This window comes from Mesoplodon bidens (genome assembly GCF_964165515.1).
Source record: "Mesoplodon bidens genome assembly, chromosome: 13".
Taxonomy (NCBI): Eukaryota; Metazoa; Chordata; class Mammalia; order Artiodactyla; family Ziphiidae; genus Mesoplodon; species Mesoplodon bidens.
Genome location: NC_138169.1, coordinates 74,581,788 through 74,605,991, shown reverse-complemented (window position 1 = coordinate 74,605,991; position 24,204 = coordinate 74,581,788). Strand labels below are relative to the sequence as shown.

At 40.7% G+C, this 24,204-nt stretch overlaps 1 protein-coding gene across 2 annotated transcripts in view; it reads left to right on the top strand.

Moving 5' to 3' along the window:
• Window positions 1–13,217: 13,217 nt before the first annotated feature.
• LMAN1 (lectin, mannose binding 1) overlaps window positions 13,218–24,204 on the top strand; it is a 29,597-nt gene continuing 18,610 nt past the window's right edge. For both annotated transcript variants that reach the window (XM_081253293.1, XM_081253292.1), the window contains exons 1-5: window positions 13,218–13,470; window positions 16,667–16,821; window positions 16,905–17,012; window positions 17,776–17,837; window positions 18,815–18,914. In XM_081253293.1, coding sequence (XP_081109419.1) covers window positions 13,233–13,470; window positions 16,667–16,821; window positions 16,905–17,012; window positions 17,776–17,837; window positions 18,815–18,914 — 663 coding nt within the window. In that variant the 5' untranslated portion in view covers window positions 13,218–13,232. The remainder of the gene's footprint in view (window positions 13,471–16,666; window positions 16,822–16,904; window positions 17,013–17,775; window positions 17,838–18,814; window positions 18,915–24,204) is intronic.

Sequence of the window (24,204 nt, the reverse complement as noted above, 5' to 3'; positions counted from 1 at the left end):
CATTTTTTGTCACAATTGGTCCTTCATTCTTTTATCATTAAAACAGTTTCCTAAATAAACATCCAATCTTCATAAATCCCATCAGCCTTTACATCTATTTCATGGAATCCTACGACTAGTTCCCTATGACTGTGAAACCTGTCCTTTTCCAATTTAGTGCCACATTTAAAGTGAATTCTCTTTCCATTTCCTGTCATCTACACCTGGTCGGTTTGGGCTCACTTTCCTCTCTCACACACTCAAATCCGTCCTGATGGAAGACTTAGCTCAGAAGGACGTATACCTCGGCAGACCCTGAAAACACATCGTGCTGGTCTTATATTCCTGTCAAGGAGGCTAGAGTAAATCTTCACCAAAATATCTTCCTTGCTCCTTACCCTTTTCTACCTTAACCCAGAAATTCACTACTTTCTGCTTTTCTTCTTTTTCTTGACTTGGTGATTATGAGCTAAAAGTTATCACTGCCAGTATGTCCTCAAAACTTTTCTTCACGGTGTTGTCGTCAACCATGCCATTGGCCTTGGTGATAAATCATCTTTCGTGTCACTAGCTCTCTTTCTTGTTACGGAACATCCAAGAATACACGGCACCAGAGGTACGTCCAGCTGCGTTTACATCCCTCTCAGAGTTCACGACACGTTTCTGCTCGCTTACCTGCCTTTCACTCCCTTCACTGTGAGGTCCTTCTGTCAGACACCACATTTTATTCGTCTCTGTATCGCCGGCATTTAGCATGGTGCCCACCTCACCCTTGAGTCTCAGTACACGTTTCTAGAATACTGAATAAATATACCATGACTTACAAGCCAAGAGACACAAAATCAGGGCAGGTGAAACTGTTAATAAGCCTTGAAACAGAATATACAGTTGAGTGTGAAATGTGGTTCAGTGAACGTTTAGAGAAGTAAATAAGGGCTCAAGAGTTGTAGAAAGTTTTATGGAGAACGTAAGACCCAACCTTGGCCATTGGGAAAAACAAAAAGAGAGGATCCGTAAGACATCAGCAAGGGCACTTCAATTTTCCACTCTGTCCCTCTGAGTTTTCCGAGTGGGGCTGCCTTTGTTTTTCTGCTCATCTTATCCCAGCCTCTCTCATTAGGTCGGCTGCAGGCTTCCCTTCCACCTTTACCAACCTGGCCTAAAAATCCTCTTAGGGTGCTCATCTGTGCAACTTTATCTTATTTTTTAGCCCAGCGTGAGTTATCAAAGACTCTGATGGACAATGCCACTTTTGTCTCTTCTTCCAAAGGTCCCTTGGGCCACTCTCCCAGCCTGGTCGGGTTACTGAGGCTGCCCCTCTGGAGAAATGAGGCTGTGGGGTAATTAGGTCATAGAAAGCACTGAAACCAGAGGATTCAGCTGGAGATGAGGCTAAAATTCATAAATAAAGATTGGCATAGCTTGAATTCAAGATAAGCTAATTTTAGATCCCTAGGCTTGGTCTAGCAGAACAGTGACAATTATATCCTTTCTTGAAATGTTTTGCCTCTGCTGGCTTTTGAAGCATTTCTTTTCTACCACTGAATCATTCAATAGCAATATAATTGTTATTTCCATGTCCCTGGTTCGACCGGGTCTGAGAGCCAGTTACCATTCCCAGTTCATTAACCGACTGGCCTTCGAATTAACAGCCCCTCCATCGGGGGGTTGCCTTGGAGACAAAGCTTCCTGTGGGTAATCCAAGATTATCTAGCTCTTTATCCTGCATGTGACCCTTAATTACTTGCTAAATTAGAATGGTTTTCTGAAAATCACAAGCGGAGGTTAATATGTTCTTCCAGAGCTGGTCAAGCTAAGATGACACTGAATTCACAGGGAATTCAAGTTACATGATCCCTGAAGGCGTCTCTTTGAGGAAGAAGATGAACTCTCCCACTGGGAGGCACTGCCCCCCCATAAAGCCCCTGTCACTCACTGTTCCTCTGCCTGCTTTTCGAGTTGCAGTTTAATCTCCTCCAGACAATTCGCTATGTCAATATTGAGCAGATTCATTCTGGTGCAGGAGCCTGTACCCATTTGTCTTTGATAACTCATGCTTTCAATTTAAGGACATATTTTTATCATAATTGCAGATTTTTACTCTATGCATTTACTCAATTACAAGGCTTCATGGACCAGTTATGGACAAACAAGGGAATGGAAGAAACTATTTTTAAAAAAACAGACACTTTGGGGGAAAACGTTGGGGCCCTATAGTATTTTCCCTAACATTATACAGAGCTCAAAGCAAGATTAGTGGAAAGGAGAGACTCTTAGAATGCACCTAATGGGATGCCTCTTGAAATGGCTTTGGATATAAGTAAAATATGAGTAAGTGCAGGTATTGAATGAGATTTGTCATGAAAGCATACATTTAGCATTACCAGGTTTTCATTCATTTAGACTATAATGAAATTATTGAGTGTAGTTCCAGAAGATTAAAAAAAACTGTCTTAAAATCTTAAATATTATTAATAGTCCTCATCATTAAAGTATCTAACTCAAAATAGTACAGAGCCTGCAATCTCACAGGCATCCATCCAAAAAGCGTTTAGGAAGTTGAACTGAATCGAATTAGAAATAAACATCATTGGTGATTCGGCACCTCAAATAATTCATTCAGATTCCTGAAGGAGTTGTCTGCAAACTGCTAAAATCCTAGTCTATCAGAATGCTTGACTGATTACATATACAGCTTTGTGTGTTCATGATTATATTCCTCAGCGCTGTATCACCTTTAAACATATTTAAGCATCTATTGTGTATAAGGCATCACGCAGCCCTCATTCTGTTCAACTGTAGCAGTCAGAATAGGAATTATTAGAAAGGTTATATGAGAATCATTTAATTACATTTGTTCATAGCTTAATCATGGTATGTGGGGAAAACCAGGAAATTGACTTTGACTATGGCACCTTCAATAAGCCATCAGAGTGATTTGCTTTTAGAGAGGTTTGGTAAATCTTGGAGGGATTACCCATAGAAACTGAGGTTTTCTTTGACAGTGTTTTAAAGTAGTTTTGTTCAAGACTTATGGTTGCCAAGGGGGAGGGGAGAGTGGGGCTATGGGATGGATTAGGAGTTTGGGATTAGCAGATGCAAACTATTATAGAGAATGGATAAACAAGGTCCTACTGTATAGCACAGGGAACTATATCCAATATCCTGTGATCAAGCACAATGAAAAAGAATGTATATACTTGTATATATACTTGTATACTTGTTGATTAAAAGCTGATTATTTAAACGATAGTGTAATCTTGAACTGAAAACTCTTTGTTCTTATAATCATGTTATCACATCCTCCTAACTTAGATCACTCTTTCATTTTGCATCCTTAGTGATCTATAAACTCTATAAGACATTATCATGTTGTTGCTTAAACAGTGGAGACACTGTTGGTTGCCTTCCAGTCTTGCATTTCAACTTTCTTCCTTCTGAACTGAGCTCCCGGCTTTGGTTAGATATTCACCCCTCACACATATAGCCCATGTGGCTCGGGAGCCGACCCCATCTTCAGCTCCTCGGATAGACCTTGATTTGTCCAGGCCAGTGATTCTCAACACGTAGTCCCCAGAGAAACATCATTAGCATCACCTGGAACTTGTTAGCAATGCAAATCCTTACATCCTATCCTCAGCCTACTATGTTATCTAGAAATGTTGGGCGTGGGGCTCCCCAGGTGATTCTGAATCCCACTAAAGTTTGAGAACCATTGTTCCTAACCACACCTCCTAATCCCATGCTCTTTACCAGTAACTGAGTCAGTGCATGGTCTTCCCCTGTCTACTGTTAATGTTCCAAAGATGGACATGTAACCTAAGTGGACCTCATCAAATGAAGGGTGGAAATTTTATTCCAAGGTTGGAAGAGAGATTTTCTATCTCTCGTGGAACATGAGGAAGGAACCGCCATCTTAGAACTTGGAGAGAAACCTGAGGACAAAGTCAATGCAAGGTAGGGCCACAGACATTTCCAAGATGCAGAGCAGAGGTGGCTTATACCTTCCTGCATCCAGCCCTACCTACCTCTAACTTACAGTTCTGCCCGATGCCAGGTTTCCCTATTGTTTCAGCCATTTCAAATTGAGTGTTTTCATTCTTGCAGCTGAAAGCATCCTATTTATTAAATTTTTTTTTTTTTTTTTTTGGCTGAGTTGGGTCTTCGTTGCTGTGCGCGGGCTTTCTCTAGTTGCGGTGAGCGGGGGCTACTCTTCGTTGCAGTGCGTGGGCTTTTCTTGTTGCAGAGCACAGGCTCGAGGCCTGTGGGCCTCAGTGGTTGTGGCTCGCGGGCTCTAGAGCACAGGCTCAGTAGCTGTGGTGCACGGGCTTAGTTGCTCCACGGCATGTGGGATCTTCTCAGACCATGGCTCGAACCCGTGTCCCCTGCATCGGCAGGCGGATTCTTAACCACTGTGCCACCAGGGAAGCCTCTATTAACGTTTTATAACAATTTTTTAAGCTGAAGCCTGAAATCTCCCAGGAAGTTGTATTCCTACTACCTTGCCTCTAGTATAGCGGATCACTCAATATTTTTTTTATTATACCAGCAAAGCAAGTTTATCTGGGAGCAGAAAACAACTGCAATTCAAGACACTCAACTATAGTAAACCACATGCAAGTCTAGCAAAGAAAGGAGAAGAAACGTTTTGTTGAGGAGAAGGGAAAGTTGGGAGGGGCTGTTATAAACTAAAAGTCCACTAGAGCAGGGGTCTGCAACCCCCGGGGCCATGGACTGGTACTGGTCCATGGCCTGATAGGAACCAGGCCGCACAGCAGGAGGTGAGCGGCCGGCGAGTGAGCCGTTCATCCCCATCACCCTCACCACCGCTTGAGCTCCACCCCCTGTTGGATCAGCGTCGCCATTAGATTCTCATAGGAGCACAAACCTGTGAACTGCGCATGCGAGGGATCTAGGTTGCGCGCTCCTTATGAGAACCTAATGCCTGATGATCTGAGGTGAAGCTGAGGCGGCGATGCCAGCCCTGGGGAGCGGCTGCAAACACAGATTATCATTAGCAGAGAGGTTTGACTGCACAGAGACCATAATAAGTCAATTGTTTGCAGACTCTTATCAAAACCCTATCAGTGAGTGGCAAGTGACAATTAAGCTGCGTCTGGTGGCAGGCTTTAAGTCAGAATTCGACACTTATTTGCGTCCACGCATGGCCCGCCCATTATTTTATTTACCACTTCCGTCTGCGCCTCTTTCCCGCACTGTGCACTGGTCTCAGTCACAGTTTTGGTAAGCCCACAAGCTCACCCTAGCCAAAATGGGTAAAAAAACAAATATTGCTGGAGAGCTTCTTTGAAAAGGGGGAAAGACCCAACGATGAGAGAGCAGAAGGCTCTAAGGCTTCCAACAAAAAGAAAGCTGCATTTAAAAGAAAATACCAAGAGTCCTACTTAAATTACAGGTTCATTGCAACAGGTGATTCACATTCCCCAAGCCCACTTTGTATAATATGTGGCAACCAGCTATCCAACGAAACCGTGAAACCTTCAAGACTGCTCATCTATCTCAGCTTTCAAAAGGGTTTGAGCATTACTTCCCAACCACAAAAGACCCCCCGAACTGGGAAGGAATGGATCTGTGACCCATTTGTGAATAAACCTGGTGAATTGACTTTGTCCATGCTAGAAGAGGATCAGCTGCTTGAGATCGCACATGACGGTGGCCTTAAAAGTATGTTTGAGACAACTTCAAATCTCCGTACGTTCTGGATTAAAGTCACGGCGGAATATCCTGAGACTGCCACAAAAGCACTGAAAAGCCTGCTTCCATTTCCATCATCCTATTTTTGTGAAGCAGGGTTTTCTGCAGTGACAGAAACCAAAATGAGATTACGGAGTAGATGGACATAAGCAACACACTTCAGTGTCACTGTCTCCCATCACCCCCAAACAGGAACATATAGTTGCAGGAAGACAAGCTCAGGGCTCCCGCTGATTCTGCATTATGGTGAGTTGTATAATTACTTCATTATATATTACAGTGTAATAATAATAGAAATAAAGTGCACAATAAATGTAATGCTCTTGAATCATCCCGAAACCAACCCCCCCACACCCGGTCCGTGGAAAAATTGTCTTCCATGAAACCGGTCCCTCGTGCCAGAAAGTTTGGGGACCGCTGCACTAGAGGAAACTGGGAGTTCGAAGTATAGTGGCTTTCTTTTTTTTTTTAACATCTTTATTGGAGTATAATTGCCCCACAATGCTGTGCCAGTCTCCGCTGCACAACAAAGTGAATCAGCCACGTGTATACATATATCCCCATATCCCCTCCCTCTTGCGTCTCCCTCCCACTCTCTCTATCCCACCCCTCTAGGAGGTCACAAAGCACCGAGCTGATCTCCCTGTGCTATGCGGCTGCTTCCCACTAGCTATCTGTTTTACATTTGGTAGTGTATATATGTCCATGCCACTCTCTCACTTCGTCCCAGCTTACCCTTCCCCCTCCCCTTGTCCTCAAGTCCATTCTCGATGTCTGCGTCTTTATTCCTGTCCTGCCCCAAGATTCATCAGACCCTTTTTTTTTTTTTAGATTCCATATATATGGGAGCACTCAATTTTATTTGATGAGTAAATAGGAATAAACGCATGCATGCATGAATGGATAATCACATTCAAGAAGCAAGCAGACAATACCATTTTCATTACTCTTATCAAATACAATTGTTTCAAAGTCATTATGAGGTTCCACTAATGCAAGCAAAGAACTGACACGTAACTGTAGTTTTAACACCATTTTTGCTGCAACTAAGTGGAATCCTTTCCAACTAGCTTAAGCAAAAATGAGGATTATCATATCGAATTCTAAAGCTACTGAAGTGTCTCATGGACTATAGATCTCACCTCCGACTCTTTGCTAACAAGAATATGTGCCTTTGGTGAGGGGAGTGTCTGAAAGTTCCCATTTCTCTATATACTAGCCAGTATTTGATATTATCATACTTCTAAATTTTTACTAGTCTGATAACTAGGAAATGGTATCCCGTTGTTTTAATTTCAATTTCTCTGATTTAATTCACATTACTTGGGATAAATCTTAACATTTATTTCTTGGCAATTCAGATTTCCTCTTGGGGGAATGGCCAATTCTAATCCTCTGTGTTTTTTTTTTAATTGGCATGTATGTTTTTTCTTATAGATTTCAAGGAGTTCTTCTTCTGTTCTGGATACTGATCCCTTGCCAGATTTATGCATAGAAATTATATTCTTCCTGTATGTGACATTTTCTTCCACTTTGTTTAGTGCACCTTTTGCTGAATAAAAGTTTTTGTGAATTTTCAGTAGGTGAGTATATCAATATTTCTGCTTTATGAATTGAGCTTTTGTGTTTGTTTGAAAGAAATATTTTCCTACACTGAAGTCATAAATATATTCACTTATATTTTCCTCTAAAAGATTTATAATTTTGCTTTTTCACGTGTAGATTTTTAATTCACCTGGAATTTAATTTTGTATAAAGTGGGAAGTTTGAAATAATATGGTTTTACTATATGCCTGCTGTTTTGGAGAGAGGAGAGGAAAAAAACCCTAATTCTGACCTAAATTGCTTAAAGCATTTTTTTGGTCTGGTGGGAGATTGGCATTGCTGGAGATTTGTTATTAACAAATTATTCTCTTTCCAGCATCATCTTGCCATGGGTGCCACAACTTGGAAAGAATTAAATAAAAAATCCTTTACTTATTGAGCTAGCCAGTAGCTGACAAATTTTTGTTATTGCCTCACATGTCACTGAGATTTCTTTCAGTTTCCATATTGAATACACTCCAGCATTCCAAATGTGTGCAAAAGTCTTTATCTCCAGCGAACGGAGAAATAAACTCCTAAAAGCTCTGGTTCAATTCTTCTTTAATATATAGTGAAGGGGTGTGATTATTCCCTATCTACGTTAATGTCCCCTTTCTTTACATCGAACTTTGACTCCCAATTTAAATGTTTTGCTTAACCTCCCTTTACTGGTCTTTGTCATTTTGCATTGGGAAATCAGTATCTACAAATATTTATTCTGTGGTCAAAAATGGTTCAGGATATCACAGTTCAGATAAGAACATTTTCCTCCCCTCTCCAAACATTTCTTTCTCTCTTCTTTTGCTTTCTGTTCTCCTGCCTACTATTTCTTCCCTTTTTTCCCCCCCTCTTAACTTTACCTTGAAGTTGTCAAAGGAATGAAAGATAATGTTTTGTCCCAATGGAAGTATAAAGGGTCATATTATGACTGACCTTTTCATATATGAAGAAAAGTTCAACAGTTGTTTTATGGTGAACAACATATCTTCTTTCAAGTGTCAGGCCTAATTTTACATTTACCAAGATGTAATTTACATTTTACATTTTACCAAAATCTCACATTTTGGTGAAATTCCAAATTTAAAATTATATATTAAAGGTTGGAATGGGGTCAATTAGTCTATTTAAACAACACAGGACCAAGAAGAGTATCTTCACATGCACCGACTGCTTAAGACAAATATTATTTGATAGCTTATGGATACCTAACCCACACATGACATATTAATTAATACATAGACAACCGATGTGGACACATACTGTGTCAAATACAGCATCATTCTCCCTTCTCTGTCCTAACCTAAACTGCATCCAAGGCAATTCTTACCTGTATTTTATTCATTGACTAAAAGGTCACCATGAAGAAATTAAATTGCAAATTTAAATGTAACTGGCAAATTCTTTAGCACTAACTACTATAGCATTTGTAATACAATTAAAATAGACCAAATTAGTCATATTAGCTCTGCTCTTTCCAAATCTGTGGCATGACTCTGAGGCTATTCATAAACCATCTGCTACTCACCTAAAAGATGTCGGGCAGTTTACATTACTATGAAGTCGCGAGTTCTTCAGTGTTCACTGTTCAAACCTGACTGCAACTTGGGTGTGTTTTCTTACCTTGAGGAGAAAATAAGAGATGGGAAGAAGTGATGGACTGCATTTCCTGATGAATGCAACCGTGATGTGACTGATTTAATGGGGCTGAGTTAGGCTTCTCTTTGCTATCAGTGGAAGAGGGAAAAGATGTCACCAGAATAGCTCACGTTTATTGAGACCTTACTGGGTTCCAGGCAGTGAATTCTTTCTCAAATGGAAAATTTTAAATGGCATAGGTACTGTTATGAATCTCCCTTATCTAGATGAGGAAACCAAGCTTTAGAGAGGCTAAACACCTTGCCCAAGACCACACGCTGGGAAAACCAAGGGTCACCCCCCAGTCAGTTGACTCCAAAGCCTTTGTGCTTCATCACTGGTTTATAATTGGCAAAAACTTGGAGAAGAGCCTTTAAGATGTCCAACATGTGATGTTAGGGAAGGTAGTCAAGTACGTTAAGAGGACTGTTTCTTATACATGAAACAGCTAGCAGCAGAGTAAATGAAAACATTGGGTTAATTTCCTCTTAAATGAGTGAATGTATATTTACCACCCAGAACAGTGCCTGATACATAGTAGCACTCAATGCATGTGAGCTACGGTACCAGTTAGGATTGCAGGTAACAAAACCTGGAAACAGTGGCTTAAACGAGTGAGAGTCTTATCTCAGAAGATAGAAGTCTGGAGATAGGCAAAACGCCCCTGCCAGAGGGGCTCCAGAAAATTGCTAAAGATGGGGTTCCTCTGGCTTCCTGGACCATCATTCTTAACGGTCACAAGATGGCTGCTGCTCTCCGTCATCGCATACACATTTCAGGCAGAAGGTTTTATCTTTTGACTTGGTAAGTGACTCCTTCCTCAAATATTTCTACCTACCTCTCATTAGATGCCCAGCAGGCTGGAGAAACAAGTATTTCCATACGCTGTTGTATAACATAAGCTACAAGGATGTACTGTACAACACAGAGAATATAGCCAATATTTTATAATAACTATAAATGAAGTATAACCTTTAAAAATTGTGAATACTATATAGTATTGTACACCTGTAACTTAGATAATACTGTACATCAACTATACTTCAATAAAAACATTTTTTAAATAAAATAAATAAGCTAATATGTGCAGAGCGTTTAGTGCAGTTTCTGGTATATAGTAAGCATTCATTAAGTCTTTGCCATAAAGATAAACGTTAACATTTCTTTAACATTTATTGATTTTTCACTCTATGCAAGGCATAGAGTTAGTTCCCACAGAGATGAAAGAATTGGAGGTAAACTGATTAAATCCTATGAATTGAAAACCCTGAAGAGACTGGAGCAATGACCCACAGGTACTATACAGACACTAAATGTTTGTTCCCACAGGTACTTTACAGACACTAAATGTTTGTTCCCACAGGTACTATACAGACACTAAATGTTTGTTCCCACAGGTACTATACAGACACTAAATGTTTGTTCCCACAGGTACTACGCAGACACTAAATGTTTGTTCCCACAGGTACTGTACAGACAAAATGTTTGTTCCCACAGGTACTGTACAGACACTAAATGTTTGTTCCCACAGGTACTGTACAGACACTAAATGTTGTTCCCACAGGTACTGTACAGACACTAAATGTTTGTTCCCACAGGTACTGTACAGACACTAAATGTTTGTTCCCACAGGTACTGTACAGACACTAAATGTTTGTTCCCACAGGTACTACGCAGACACTAAATGTTTGTTCCCACAGGTACTGTACAGACACTAAATGTTTGTTCCCACAGGTACTGTACAGACACTAAATGTTTGTTCCCACAGGTACTGTACAGACACTAAATGTTGTTCCCACAGGTACTGTACAGACACTAAATGTTTGTTCCCACAGGTACTATACAGACACTAAATGTTTGTTCCCACAGGTACTATACAGACACTAAATGTTTGTTCCCACAGGTACTATACAGACACTAAATGTTTGTTCCCAAAGGTACTTTACAGACACTAAATGTTTGTTCCCACAGGTACTATACAGACACTAAACGTTTGTTCCTGCTATTGCTGAGGTGGTAATGAGGAGTGTACTTTCATTTAGTTACATCTGGAGACTGAAGAATGGGGAGCCATAAATCCATATTCAACTTAAAGGTTTGATTTGAGCACTAGAAAGAGATTTAATAGTAATGGCCCATGAATCTGGAGGTAAGTTGTGAGGCCAATGAAAAATAAGTTAAAATAATGTGGGCAGGCAGCTCCTAGGGCTAATGTGGTACAGCCCACATTAAGAGCTAACAAGGAGAGGGGTCCTGATGGAGGAATAAGAGGACGTGAAGTTCACCTCTCCCCACAAGTACATCAAGAATACATCTACAGGGGGCTTCCCTGGTGGCGCAGTGGTTGAGAGTCCGCCTGCCGATGCAGGGGACACGGGTTCGTGCCCTGGTCCGGGAAGATCCCACAGGCCGCGGAGCGGCTGGGCCCGTGACCCATGGCCGCTGAGCCTGCACGTCCGGAGCTTGTGCTCCGCAACGGGAGAGGCCACAACAGTGAGAGGCCCACGTACCGCAAAAAAAAAAAAAAAAAAGAATAAATCCACAGGGACTTCCCTGGTGGTCCGGTGGTTAGGACTCCAAGCTTCCACTGCAGGGGGCGTGGGTTCGTTCCCTGGTCAGGGAACTAAGATCCCACACACAGCTCGGCGCCCCCCAAAAAAGAAGAAAAAAAGAAAAAAAATCTACAAATGGAACAATTTGCACAGAGCACCTGCTGAACACTAGAAGAGCTAATGAAATAAGCTATTTAAATCATACTGCTTATTCTCAGATTTGAAAAAAAATTCAGTAAGACATTTATGAAAAACCTGGATGATCATGAATATTTTGACAATATTTTTTTCTAGGTAAGGCAAAGGAGATTCCCTTTTAAAATGCAGAACTTATTTGTTGAATCAAAGACCAATACTATCTCAAATGTCCCGATTCTATTTCTCCCTCCCTTCACAGCACATTATTCCTCTTACCAAAACTAAACTCAGTTTCATTTGAATGCCTTATTGCTATGGTTTCAAAATTTGGAAAGCTCTTGGGATTAGATTTTGAGAACGGTAAATGTTGAGTGATAAACTCACACCTGATTCAACACCAACAAAAAGATCTTAGGTTTCTCCAGGCCTGTGGATTGCTGGTTCCCAGTCTGAAATGTCCTAACACAGGTTGGTGGAGCTCAGGGGCTAGGACCATTAGTATTCGTGATTATGCCTTGTTTCTGGAAAGACATGATTCTGCAAAGTCCACCTAATGAAAACCAGCTACTGAACAATGGGTATCACATCAAAAGGAATGCCTTTCTTCTACCTAATATTGAAAAGGTTTATTATAGTCAGGGAGGATTGATGTGGTGGGTCCACAGGTGTCAGGGCTCGAGAATTCTTTTTATTTTTTTTAATAATTAAAGTATTTTATTTTATTTTTTTAACCTCTTTACTGGAGTATAATTGCTTTACAATGGTGTGTTCGTTTCTGCTTTATAACAAAGTGAGTCAGCTATACATACACATATATCCCCATATCCCCTCCCTCTTGTGTCTCCCTCCCACCCTCCCTATCACGCCCCTTTAGGTGGTGACAAAGCACCAAGCTGATCTCCCTGTGCTATGCGGCTGCTTCCCACTAGCTATCTACTTTACATTTGGTAGTATATATAAGTCCATGCCACTCTCCAATTCGTCCCAGCTTCCCCTTCCCCTTCCCCGTGTCCTCAAGTCCATTCTCTACGTCAGCGTCTTTATTCCTGTCCTGCCCCTAGGTTCCTCAGAACCTTTTTTTTTTTTAGATTCCATATATGTGTGTTAGCATATGATATTTGTTTTTCTCTTTCTGACTTACTTCACTCTGTATGACAGTCTCTAGGTCCATCCACCTCACCACAAATAACTCAATTTCGTTTCTTTCTATGTCTGAATAATACTCCATTGTATATATGTGCAACATCTTCTTTATCCATTCATCTGTCGATGGACACTTAGGTGGCTTCCATGTCAGGGCTCGAGAATTCTAAAGTATGTTAGGAGGCAGGAGGAAGCTCCTGGCCTTCGGGTCTGCTCCTCCAACACTCCACATCAGGTGGGAAGGGTATGTTGCAGTCCCTTTCCCGCCCTGGGAGAGGATAGGAGGAGCGGGCGGACCTTGCCGCCCCAGACCCCGCCCACAGATATTCTGGGTCCAGCAGCCTCCTGGACAGCGGAGGCTGGGGGCGGAGCTCACCCTTGCCCTCGGGGTCCCCCGGGCTCCGCCAATCATGGAGCGCCCTGTTGGCCGGCGGCAGCGCCCGCCCCCTCCTCCTTCCGCCGGCCTCCCGTTTCCCAGAATCCAAGATGGCGGGATCCAGGCAAAGGGGTCCCTGGGCCGGAGCTCGGCCGCTGTTCTGCGCTTTGCTGCTGTCGCTCTGTCGTTTCGTCGGGGGCGACGGCGTAGGAGGCCACCCGGCAGCTGCCGGCGCCACGGGCACCCCAGGCGCGCAGCCACATCGGCGTTTCGAGTACAAATACAGCTTCAAGGGACCGCACCTGGTGCAGAGCGACGGGACCGTGCCCTTCTGGGCCCACGCGGGGAGTAAGCCAGGGCAGAGGTCGGGGGGCCCGGGTCCCCTCCCCGCCTTGAGCCTCCTCCTCATCACCTTCTCCCCCGCTGCACCCCGTATGCGCGGTGGAGGGGACCTTTCTCAGCAGCCTCGCCTGCACGCCGGCTCTGGTCTGCAGGGTTCCCTCCGCCAGCCCCCCAGCCTTTCCCACATTCTCTCCACCCGACCTTCCTCCTCCCTTCTTTGATGTTGTCTGTTCTTTCCGTTTGGGCTAGAGGTTTTTCATTAGTTCCCGCACTTCCAAGTACTCCCTTGAGCTCGCTTCTGGGCATCACGTCTCACCCCAACGCCACGTCTCCTCCGAACCTGAGACCTGGTCTGGCAGCCCTCCACCTTCTTTCCCGCTCCCCCTCGGCCCTCCCCTGCTTTTTCTCCTCCGGTGTTAGCAGTGGGTAATGCTCCAGTTTGTACCCGATGCCCCCCGACGGCTTTAGAGGTGGCATGTGTTGGCTTTAGAATAATCTTTAAGTCTTTATGTCAGAGGACATTCTTCTCACCCTCTTGGAACTGTACGTTAAGTTTGCCTTTCTCAGTGACTTGGTGTGATCTTTCTCTTGTATTAACACAGTAGGTAATTTAATAGTCACACGTTGCTTTATTTAGTAGAAGAAGGGAGGGGGGTTATTGATTGAGAACTTGAGGCTAAGAATAGCATTATATATACAGCTGTTTTGTTTTTAGTTTTTTTGTGGGGGGGTGAATTGAAATAACCTGTGCTCCATGTGTTACCGATTTTATGTGTTTGGCACTGTTAAGCGCTGTTAGTGGGTAAGAGATCCTTGCTAGGTATTTAGATATGTGAAAGAAACCATATCTGTACTTTAGTGCGGATGTGTCACCTCTGACTAAGGAATCAGCCGTAGCACTTGGCATGCTGTAAACTCTGTTCAGTGACCGTCAGATGCAACCTTTGAAACAAGTGGCAAATGCCTTTATCTGGGGTAAGAAGCACTGGCAGTTTGAATTCCATCTTTATGTGTTATTAAGTAATCATTTATGTAAGGTTTGTATACCTCGTTTTAGATTGTCGAGTGCTTGAAACAAAATGTTCCATTTCTAGAAAGTAGTTGCTGAATAGGAAGCACACTTTTAGGAAGTGCTATTTCACTGAAATTAATATATAATTAAAAGGCATACATTTCAATTTGACTTAATGACCAAGTCATTAAATATTTGAAGTGGAGTGCATTTTGTTACTCAGCGGATATTTATTATATGCCCACTCATCAAGGGTATGTAGCTGGGCAACTGTTATCAAGGTAACATTGTTTGAATACACAAAGACGATGCAGGTGTACGAAACACAGGTTTGGGGGATTTTTGTTTCTTTTCTTGGAATGATGATGAATTTTTCAGTAGTGGTGGTAAATGTGTTGACAGTTTTTCGCTTCTGCCATTCTCCATTGCCGGCTTGCTCTTCTTTTTCAACTACTTAAATTAGTCACATTGACTTCCTTTTCAGAACCTATAACCAACTAAGCTTTTCTGCTGCAGAAATGTCAGATAATGTACCTGGGTGAATGAAAGTTGTATGGCTAGATTGAATTTGAAATAAAGAGATTAGAATTTTAGCTAGTGACTTTTCTGTCTGTTGACTCTGGGAATCACTGCTTATGGGTATCCCTTGCTTTCATTATCACTGTAATTTTTAGTCTCACAGCTTTCTTAACTCCACGGATCATTTTTTCCCCTTTCATTTTGCCCTGAGATCCATTATTTAAAACAATTTTTTTAAACAGAGAAATTTTTAAGATTTAGTTTAAACGTGTCCCCTTACATCATCCCCAAATTAAGACCAAATCTATGGTGTTTCTTCTCCTTAACTCTCATGTTCTTTTGTACTGTCAGTACACATCCTTGGGTCCATAAGGACAAAAATGATAACAGCAATTTGTAAGCCTTTATAGCTCTCAGAGCTCTTTCACCTTCTTCATGCTCTGATTAGATCCTTGGTAGGCAAGGCAGGTGTTATCTGTTTTATAGGTGAAAAAAACTGATGTTCAGAAAGGTTAGGGTTCTTGGAAAAGGTTACATAGATAGTGTCAGTAGAATAGTCCTCAAATCCGGGTCTTCTGATTTCTATATCCAGGGCTTTTTCTGTGATGACTTCCCCAAACCTTTAAGTGTTTGAAAGTGATGGTGACAAATAGTGGCTGAACTTACTAAAATATCTCAACTTGTCTTTCAGTCCATTTTTCCTACCTGTAAAGAGACAATACAGTTATGTCCCAGCGTGGACGTCAGAATGTCAGAACTGGTTAATATCTGAAAAGGTGTGCCAGAATTGTTCAAATTTAGACCTCAAAGGTGCTTTAATCATTATCTAGTCCAATAATAGGAACAGCTAACATTTATTGAAATATTTATATGCACTTATATAAGCACTTATATGCCTGTGAGGTTGTTAGAGAAATGGAGTAACTTGCCTACGATCAAACAGCTAGTAAGTGAATGGAGATGCAGACCATCATTTGGGGGATCACTGTTCTCTCTGAGAATCTCCTGATGCTGAAGAACTGATTATTGACTTGAAATTCAGTTGATTGACCCTCTCCCTAGAAGAATGTATATATGCTCAAATTTTTACATATAACTTTTAGGGTGTACATAAGTGATTGAGCCTAGCCCCTTCATTTTACAGGTGAACATATGGTGAGCCCGAGAGAGTAAGAGAATTATTTGCTCAAAGTCACACAGCTGAACTGAGACTAGGAATAAGTCTCTTGATTCCTAGTGGTATGTTCTTTTCACACTGTTTGAGCTTTCTAACATTTGTAAACCGGTAAAAAAAAAAAAAATCGCAGTTTTAAAAAAGAAAATATGCAAAATTTTCAGGTATTTGAAAAAGAATATCATGAGAATTAAATAGTTGATTTGCCTTTCAAGCTGTAGTTTCCTCCCTGCTGCCCCTTGAATCTTTAGTGTTTGGTTGCAGCTTTAATTTTTTTTGCAGAGATATTGCACTCTTCCAAAGATAGGAGGGGAATATCAAAACCCACTAAAATGTAAAAGCTGAAACTGTCGACATGAAATTTTTTCCTAACAAAGTTACCATACAGGTAACTGAGTTAAACCTAGGTCTCAGTAGGTATATGTAACAGTTTGGTGGTGATTCATTGAGTTTTATCTAATTATAACAAAACTTTTCTTCCCTGATTTCTATTCTAGATGCTATTCCAAGTTCAGATCAAATTCGAATAGCACCATCTTTAAAAAGCCAAAGAGGATCAGTGTGGACAAAGACAAAAGCAGCCTTTGAGAACTGGGAAGTTGAGGTGACATTTCGAGTGACTGGAAGAGGTCGAATTGGAGCTGATGGCCTGGTACGGTAATCTCTTTAACTTGGAAAATTTGTACACATGCAAAAACCACTAGTCTCTAAATGTCCCGCGTCATGTATTTACAGGCAATTTGGTATACAGAAAATCAAGGCTTGGAGGGTCCTGTGTTTGGATCAGCTGATATGTGGAATGGTGTTGGAATATTTTTTGATTCTTTTGACAATGATGGAAAGGTATGTTTGTTTTCAGGACTGTTACCCATTTTAATATATTTGCTAACAAAGTTAGGCTGTGAACAATATAGCTTATTTAACACTTCTGTCAGTTTAATAGTAGAGGACTCCCCAAACTGTATTTTAAGTGTGATGATTAGTCTTTATATAGCTGGGAATTTATAAATTTAAAGCTAGGAGTTCATGATTTGTCATCTACCAACTTAAGGTAACAGTGGAACCTCGGGTCTGAGAACTTTTCAGTACCCACCTCGCCATCACCCTGTTTATGCTTAATAATTTTGATGGATCAGCATGAGTCATTTAGGTGTAGGTGGTTAGTGTTTAGAAGATTATTACTGTTTGTTTTCATGAAAATATGTGCATAACTATTACTAGCTCACATGTTGATATGTTTTCATATATGTTAATCACACTTTTTGATCAGCCGATTTCTCTAAAACAGTTAAGAGCAAAATGTACTTATGAATTGGAAACATTAACTTGTCCTTAGCAGCCCTAAGACTGATGATCATTGTTTCAGTCAGTAGTTTGTCCGCTGATTATCCGAGGTCATGATTAGCAAGTTAAAGGAGAGCTTTAACATTGAGCTCCTTGAGTGCTGAGGCCATGTTAGTCCTCCTGTTACCGAGCTCCCATAAGTCCCACCCCAGTCCCATGCTCACAGTGTCCAGGATTTTAGAGGTGTTAGAGAACTTATAGCACACCCAGAGTGATCTTTGGTCTAAAGACTTTAAAACAAATACATTCTCTTTATTTATAGAAAAATAATCCTGCAATAGTGATTATAGGCAACAATGGACAAATCCAATATGACCATCAAAAGTAAGTGTATATTTTTTACATTATTCCTGATTTCAGCTTCTTTTTAGAAACCTTATAAAATATATTGTTTCAAATCTGAACATTTTCCAGATGAAGTAAGATTATTCTTTTCCTTGAGATGCCTTTTGTAACTTAGTGGAAAGGTCTTATCTTAATTTGGTTTTGTTTTTAAGTTCTTTCTGTGGACCACCTAGATTTCAAACATAAAAATGTGTTGTAGTTAACCTGAAATTAAATAGTACCTTTAAAGGTTGATAAAACATTCCTGGCTCTCGGTGATAACAGTAGTCATGTTTTTTCATCTTTATTAAGAGGGATCTTTAAAAAATAAAGTTCAGAGCCTTAACCAACCTAATGACTGAGCAACATGTGCCCTGTCATTCAGGCTTTGTATTGCCGTATTGAAAAGATTCTCAGTGGGCTACAAAACTTCCGAGTGTTTAGTATATTTATAATGTGTATGAATCAGGTATGTACATTTTTAATTTTCACATGTTTGTTGGGGGGATTACCTTTTAGCCAGTCAGTGAACTGTAAGAAAAATTACTTTCCTACCTTAGTGATTTGTAACTCTGGTAGTTCATCATGACCACCCACTGAAATATTTAAACAAGAGGTCCAAGCCTCCCCCTTGTGATTCTGCTTCAGCTGATTGAGGGTGGGATCAGGAATCTGTGTTTTTTGAAAGCACCGTATGTGACTCTGACCCTGCCCTAGTCTTGTGGAGAGGAAGAGTATCCCTTCCCCTTGCCGGCAGGCAGCCGTGGTAACGTTGGCTCCTTTTGTTATCCAGAGTCCTGAAAAACTCATGTGTCAACTTGGTGTTTTCTGCATAAATAACTTCAAATATCCCAAAGCTTTGTCATAACTTGATTTTGTTTTGACCTTTCTGGACATTAATCATTTTAAATAGTGAGTTTTTAACATATCGAGAAGCTTTAAGTTTCTTGTTTGTCTTCCTTTCCCTCACACTATAGTGATGGTGCTAATCAAGCTTTAGCAAGTTGCCAAAGGGACTTTCGTAATAAACCCTATCCTGTCCGGGCAAAGATTACGTATTACCAGAAAACATTGACAGTAAGTAACATGCATTTAGAGATAATCAAATGAACAGTATTCTGGTATGACTTCTCATTCTGAATCTTTGATAGAAATTCACTGCATTTTACATTTGGATATTGTTCGCATACTCCTCAGTGTTACCCTGAGAGAGCAGAAGTGGCTGCAAAGCTCGGTGTAAGTGGTCACGTGTTGTCACATTTGCCAGTAGGTTTGTGTTTAGTCGGTGAATGTTTAGGCATTCTACTGTGTGCCACACAAGTATGAATAAGACAAAGGTCATTTTCTCCAAAGAGCTTGTCTAATGGAGGTGACATTATGTAACATTATGCTTATGTAATGTTAGTATGCTGTGTGATAAATTTAAGGGATCAGGAGGTTAGAATCCTGCAACTCTGCCAGGCTGGAGAGGTGAAAGTCAGGAACAGTTTCTCAGAGTTGAGCTGCACCTTGAAGGAGAAGGAGAAGTTTCCTAGATGGGGTGCATATTCCAGGCAGAGAAGACAGGCATCGGGACTGTTGAAAGATTTGGGAAAGGCAAATAGTTGGTATGGCTGGAGGGTAGAGGAGATTTGGGGAGTGAGGTTGAAAGGTTGCCAGTAACAAGTCTCGCAGCCCTCTGTGTAGTTTATCCTGTAAGGAACGGTTTACAGAGTTTTAAGCAGGAATGTGAAATGACCAGGTTTACAATTGAGGAAGATGACTTAGGCAGCAGTGTTTTTATAATGGTATTTGTGAAAGGAGCAAAAAATAGGATGATTTTAGCCTCCTTGCTGTAAATGAGCCACAACCTGTACTTGGTACTTCACATGCAGTTTCTCACTTTTTCTTTTTTCTTCCAGTTTTATTGAGATACAGTTGCCATACAGCACTGTAGAAGTTTAAGGTGTACAGCATAATGATTTGACTCACATACATCGTGAAATGATGACCACAATAAGTTTAATGAACATCCATCATCTCATATAGAGAATTAAAGAACTAGAAAAAAAATTTTTATATTAGATTAGAATTTTTATATTAGATTAGAATTTTTTATTAGATCATATTTCGTGCATGATTTCCAAGCTGAAATAAAACTGCACATGTAAAATAAAATTTTAAAAATAAAATAGTAATGTCAAACTTTTTTTTTCCTTCTGATAAGAACTGTTAGGATTTACTCTTTTAACCATTTTCATATGTAAGACGGCAGTGTTGATTATACTTACCACGTTGTACATTACATCCCTAGTGCTTATTTATCTTATAACTGGAAGTTTATCCCTTTTGCCTGTCTTCATCCAATTCGCCCACCCCCATCCCCTACTGCTGGTATCCACAAATCTAGTGCTATAAGTTTGTTTGTTTGTTTGTTTTTCAAGTAAAATTGACCTATAACACTGTTAGTTCCTGGTATACAATGTAGTGATTCAGTATTTCTATACATTTCAAAATGATCACAGTGATAAGTCTAGTTAGCTATCACCATACAAAGATATTTCATAATTATTGACTGATTTCCCTACACTGTACATTTCATACCTGTAACTCATGTATTTTGCAACTGGAAGGTTGTACCTCTAACTCTCTCTCACCTATTTCTCTCCTCCCTGCCAATTCCCTCCCCTCTGGCAACCACCTGTTTGTGCTCTGTGTCTATGACTCTGTTTTGTTCTGTTTGTTCATTGGTTTTTTATATTCCGTATATAAGTGAAGTCATACAGTACTTGTCTTTCTCTGTCTGACTTACTTCACTTAGCATAACACTCTCTAGGTCCATCCATGTTGTTGCAAATGGCAAGATTTCAGTCTTTTTATGGCTGAGGAATATTCTGTTGTATATATATACTACATCTTTATCCATTCATCTGTTGGTGGGCACTTAGGTTGCTTCCATATGTTGGCTATTGTAAATAATGCTGCAGTGAACGTAGGGGTGCCTATATTTTTTCTCATTAGTGTTTTCATTTTCTTTGGATAAGTACCCTGGAGTGGAGTTGCTAGATCCTATGGTAGTTCTGTTTTAAATTTTTTGAGAAATAATCTCCATGCTGCTTTCCATAGTGGTTGTACCAGTTTACATTTCTGCCAGCAGTGCACAAGGATTCCCTTTTCTCCACACCCTCACCAGCATCTGTTATTTGTTGTCTTTTAGATAATAGCCATTCTGAACAGATGTGAGGTGATGTCTCATTGCGGTTTTGATCTGCATTTCCCTATGATTAGTGCGGTGGAGCATCTTTCCATGTGCCTGTTGACCATCTGTATGTCTTTGGACAAGTGTCTATTCAGATCCTCTGCCCATTTTTTAATCTGGTTTTTTGCTTTTCTGATGTTGACTTGTTTGAGTTCTTTGTATATTTTGGATATTAACCCCTTATCATATATATCATTTGCAAATATTTCTCATTTATTCCAACAGCTCTATGGGGAAGGCATCCCCGTTTTATAAATGGGGAAATTGAATATGGGAGAGTTTAAGTAACTTGGAAGTGTCTTTCCACATAAGTAACAGAACTGTGATTTGAACCCAGCACTATTTTAGCGGCAAGATTCCACTTGTGGTCTGAACGAGGGTAGAGGAAAGAGAAGAGATGATTAGGAGGTGGAGACTACAGAACTTAGTTGGCTTGGGGCTGGGAGAGTGAATATAGTTGTGGAGTCAAAGATAGTTCCTGAATTTCTGGCCAGTGTTCAACTACATGGTACCATTAACTAGCCAAAAAGCAGCACGTTTCTTTGTGTTTGAGGGAGGAGTGGGAAGGCAGACAGTTGGTAAGGAGTTTAGTTGTAGACAAATTGAGTTTGGGTTAATATTTAGGTTAGGTGGATATACCCAGCAGGCAGTTATAATAACTAAGGTCACTAATACCATGTGAACATTGCATTTTTAACGATGCCATCAATACCTGGTTATATAATGCTTATAAGTAAAGAATATCTTGTATACATCTCTCTTTTCCCTAAATCATGAGCCAACCTTGCACTCCTTTGTATAAACTCTGAAAAAGGCAGTTATTTGGAAAACTTTTTATTGGCTCAGTCTTAAATTCCAAACTAATTTAGAGACCTCAGAATAGAGGCACTGTCCAGTCTATTATGACTAACTTGGATTTGAGTTCCGCTGGAATTATTATACATCCTGTACAGTTTCATCAGGGGCATCAGTAGGTCACGCTTACCTTCATGTGGCAGAACCCAGATACCAACCGTGGCAAGTACAGACACACACCCGAGTACACAGATCACAGGGAGGCTGCTTACACGCCCCCACGCAGTGAGGCCGTCAGCCCTACCAGCAGTTCGCAAAACAGTAATCCTGAAGAACCCCCAAAAAAGTTCCATGGTCAGAGAAGATTGGGAGGTCTGTGCATACAAGCACGTTAAAGATGCTGGGAAGTCCTGAAATAAAGAACCTTTATTAAACCCCTCATTCTTTAGGCTTACTGGGCCATGGAATTCTCTTTTCACTTCGTATCTGTGAATGTCTATAGAGCCAGTGTTCTGAAGAATACATTTTAGAGAGACTTGGCAGGACATCTGGTTGTGACTTAACGGTCCTGGCCTTTGTGTGCTTGCTCCTTCTGCTGTCCCTTCCTGTAATGCTCTCCCCTTTCCTCTCTACCTGGCAGAGTCGTGCTCATTCTTGAACATACTAGTTCAGGATCCCTTTCCATCAGATTTCCCAAACATCAGCTCGTAATGATCTGTCTCTCTTAAACTCTTAAGTGTTTTTTTCCCTCTGGTGCTTATTTGCCCTTTAAAATATGTTGTCTTGACTTGCTAGTTAATTATGGTTTGTATGTCTTTTCTCATCAATATGACTGTACACATCTCTGTGCAGGCGCTGTATCCTGCCTTCCTTATACTCCCTAATATTGTGCCCGTGTTTAGTACTCAAGAAATGTTTATTAAATGTACTTACATCTTTAGCTCCCAGTTGTTTGAGCTTTGGAGGGAAAAACAAAGCAAGGGGAAAAAGAAATGCTGTTAGTGGAGGAAATATGTCAAAACAAGATATTATACACTTTTTTTTTTTTTGGCCACGCCGTGTGGCACGCAGGATCTTAGTTCCCCCGATGAGGGATCAAACCCACGCCCTCAGCAGTGAAAGCGTGGAGTCCTGACCACTGGACCGCCAGGGAATTCCAAAACAAGATTTTAAATACTGCAAGCATGGTATTTAACAACGGGTCGAAACTGTAAGATGAATAAGGGATGTTATCAGTAATCTCAAAGAAGCGTTACTGGCATTAATCAGTGGATATATTGTACCTGTACAGTCACAGCCCTAAGGTTCCTCCAAACTCATCGTGCCGTGAATATATTGTACCTTTTTTTTGTTTGTTTAAAGAATTAGAACTGGATAGTAAATACTTCTGATGGATTTTCAATTTCTTAGGGCTCAAGGAGAAAATATTGAACAGTTGAAAGTTCTTAGTATTAATTTTAGAACATGATTAACTTAACACTTCTTTTTTATCTCTCAAAGGCAAATGTCTTACTGATTGGCGATTTGAAAGACTGTAGGAGAATCAGTTGTGCATGCTATAAACTCAAATAGGAACATTACTGAGCAGAGGAAACAAATATTAATATTAGTCAATAAATGGCAGGTGATTTTCTAAAAATTGGTAGGAGTTCCCATGTTGCCATCCTACATTATATAGAGATTAACCCTTCATATTGCCCTGTCCCTTACTCTTTTGCTAAAAATTTGGATCAAGTACTGTCACATTTTACCTGTATGACTTTATCTTAAGTGTCACTAACGAAACTTTGCATCTGGAGGTAATGATGGAAGTGCCCTTACTCTGGTGCCGTGTACCTACTCCCTTTGCTTCCACTCTATCTCCGTGGCTCTTCTTTAGGGTGGGGCTAGTGGTTGGGTTGCTAGAAGTGAAAGGTATTGAAGAGGCCAGACCACTGCTTGACTGGGCTCATGAGGAGAATATTCATGTGCCAGGTGGATTCCTGTGCTTGCTTAGATTTCCAAAGTTCGTTTAAGACATATAGGGTCATTATTTCAAAAATACATTGGGCAGCATAGAAGCTTATGTGTCTTTCTGTTTTTTTCATTTTCTGCCTTTTTTTGTCTATGTGACTTGTCACTTTTGCTGACTCTCTGCTAACTTAGTACAGTCCAGTTACCCCCCTAATTTAATGAAGAGGAGCTCACTGCTTGCTGAGGCAATCTGTTTAATTCTCAACTTGCTGTAGTAAAAATTGTCAATTTAACTTATTCGTTGTAGCTCTGTCACTGGAGTTTCAGACCAAGCCTGATCCCTCTTCTGTAGGAACCATTAAGAGAAAGTAATCATGGTTG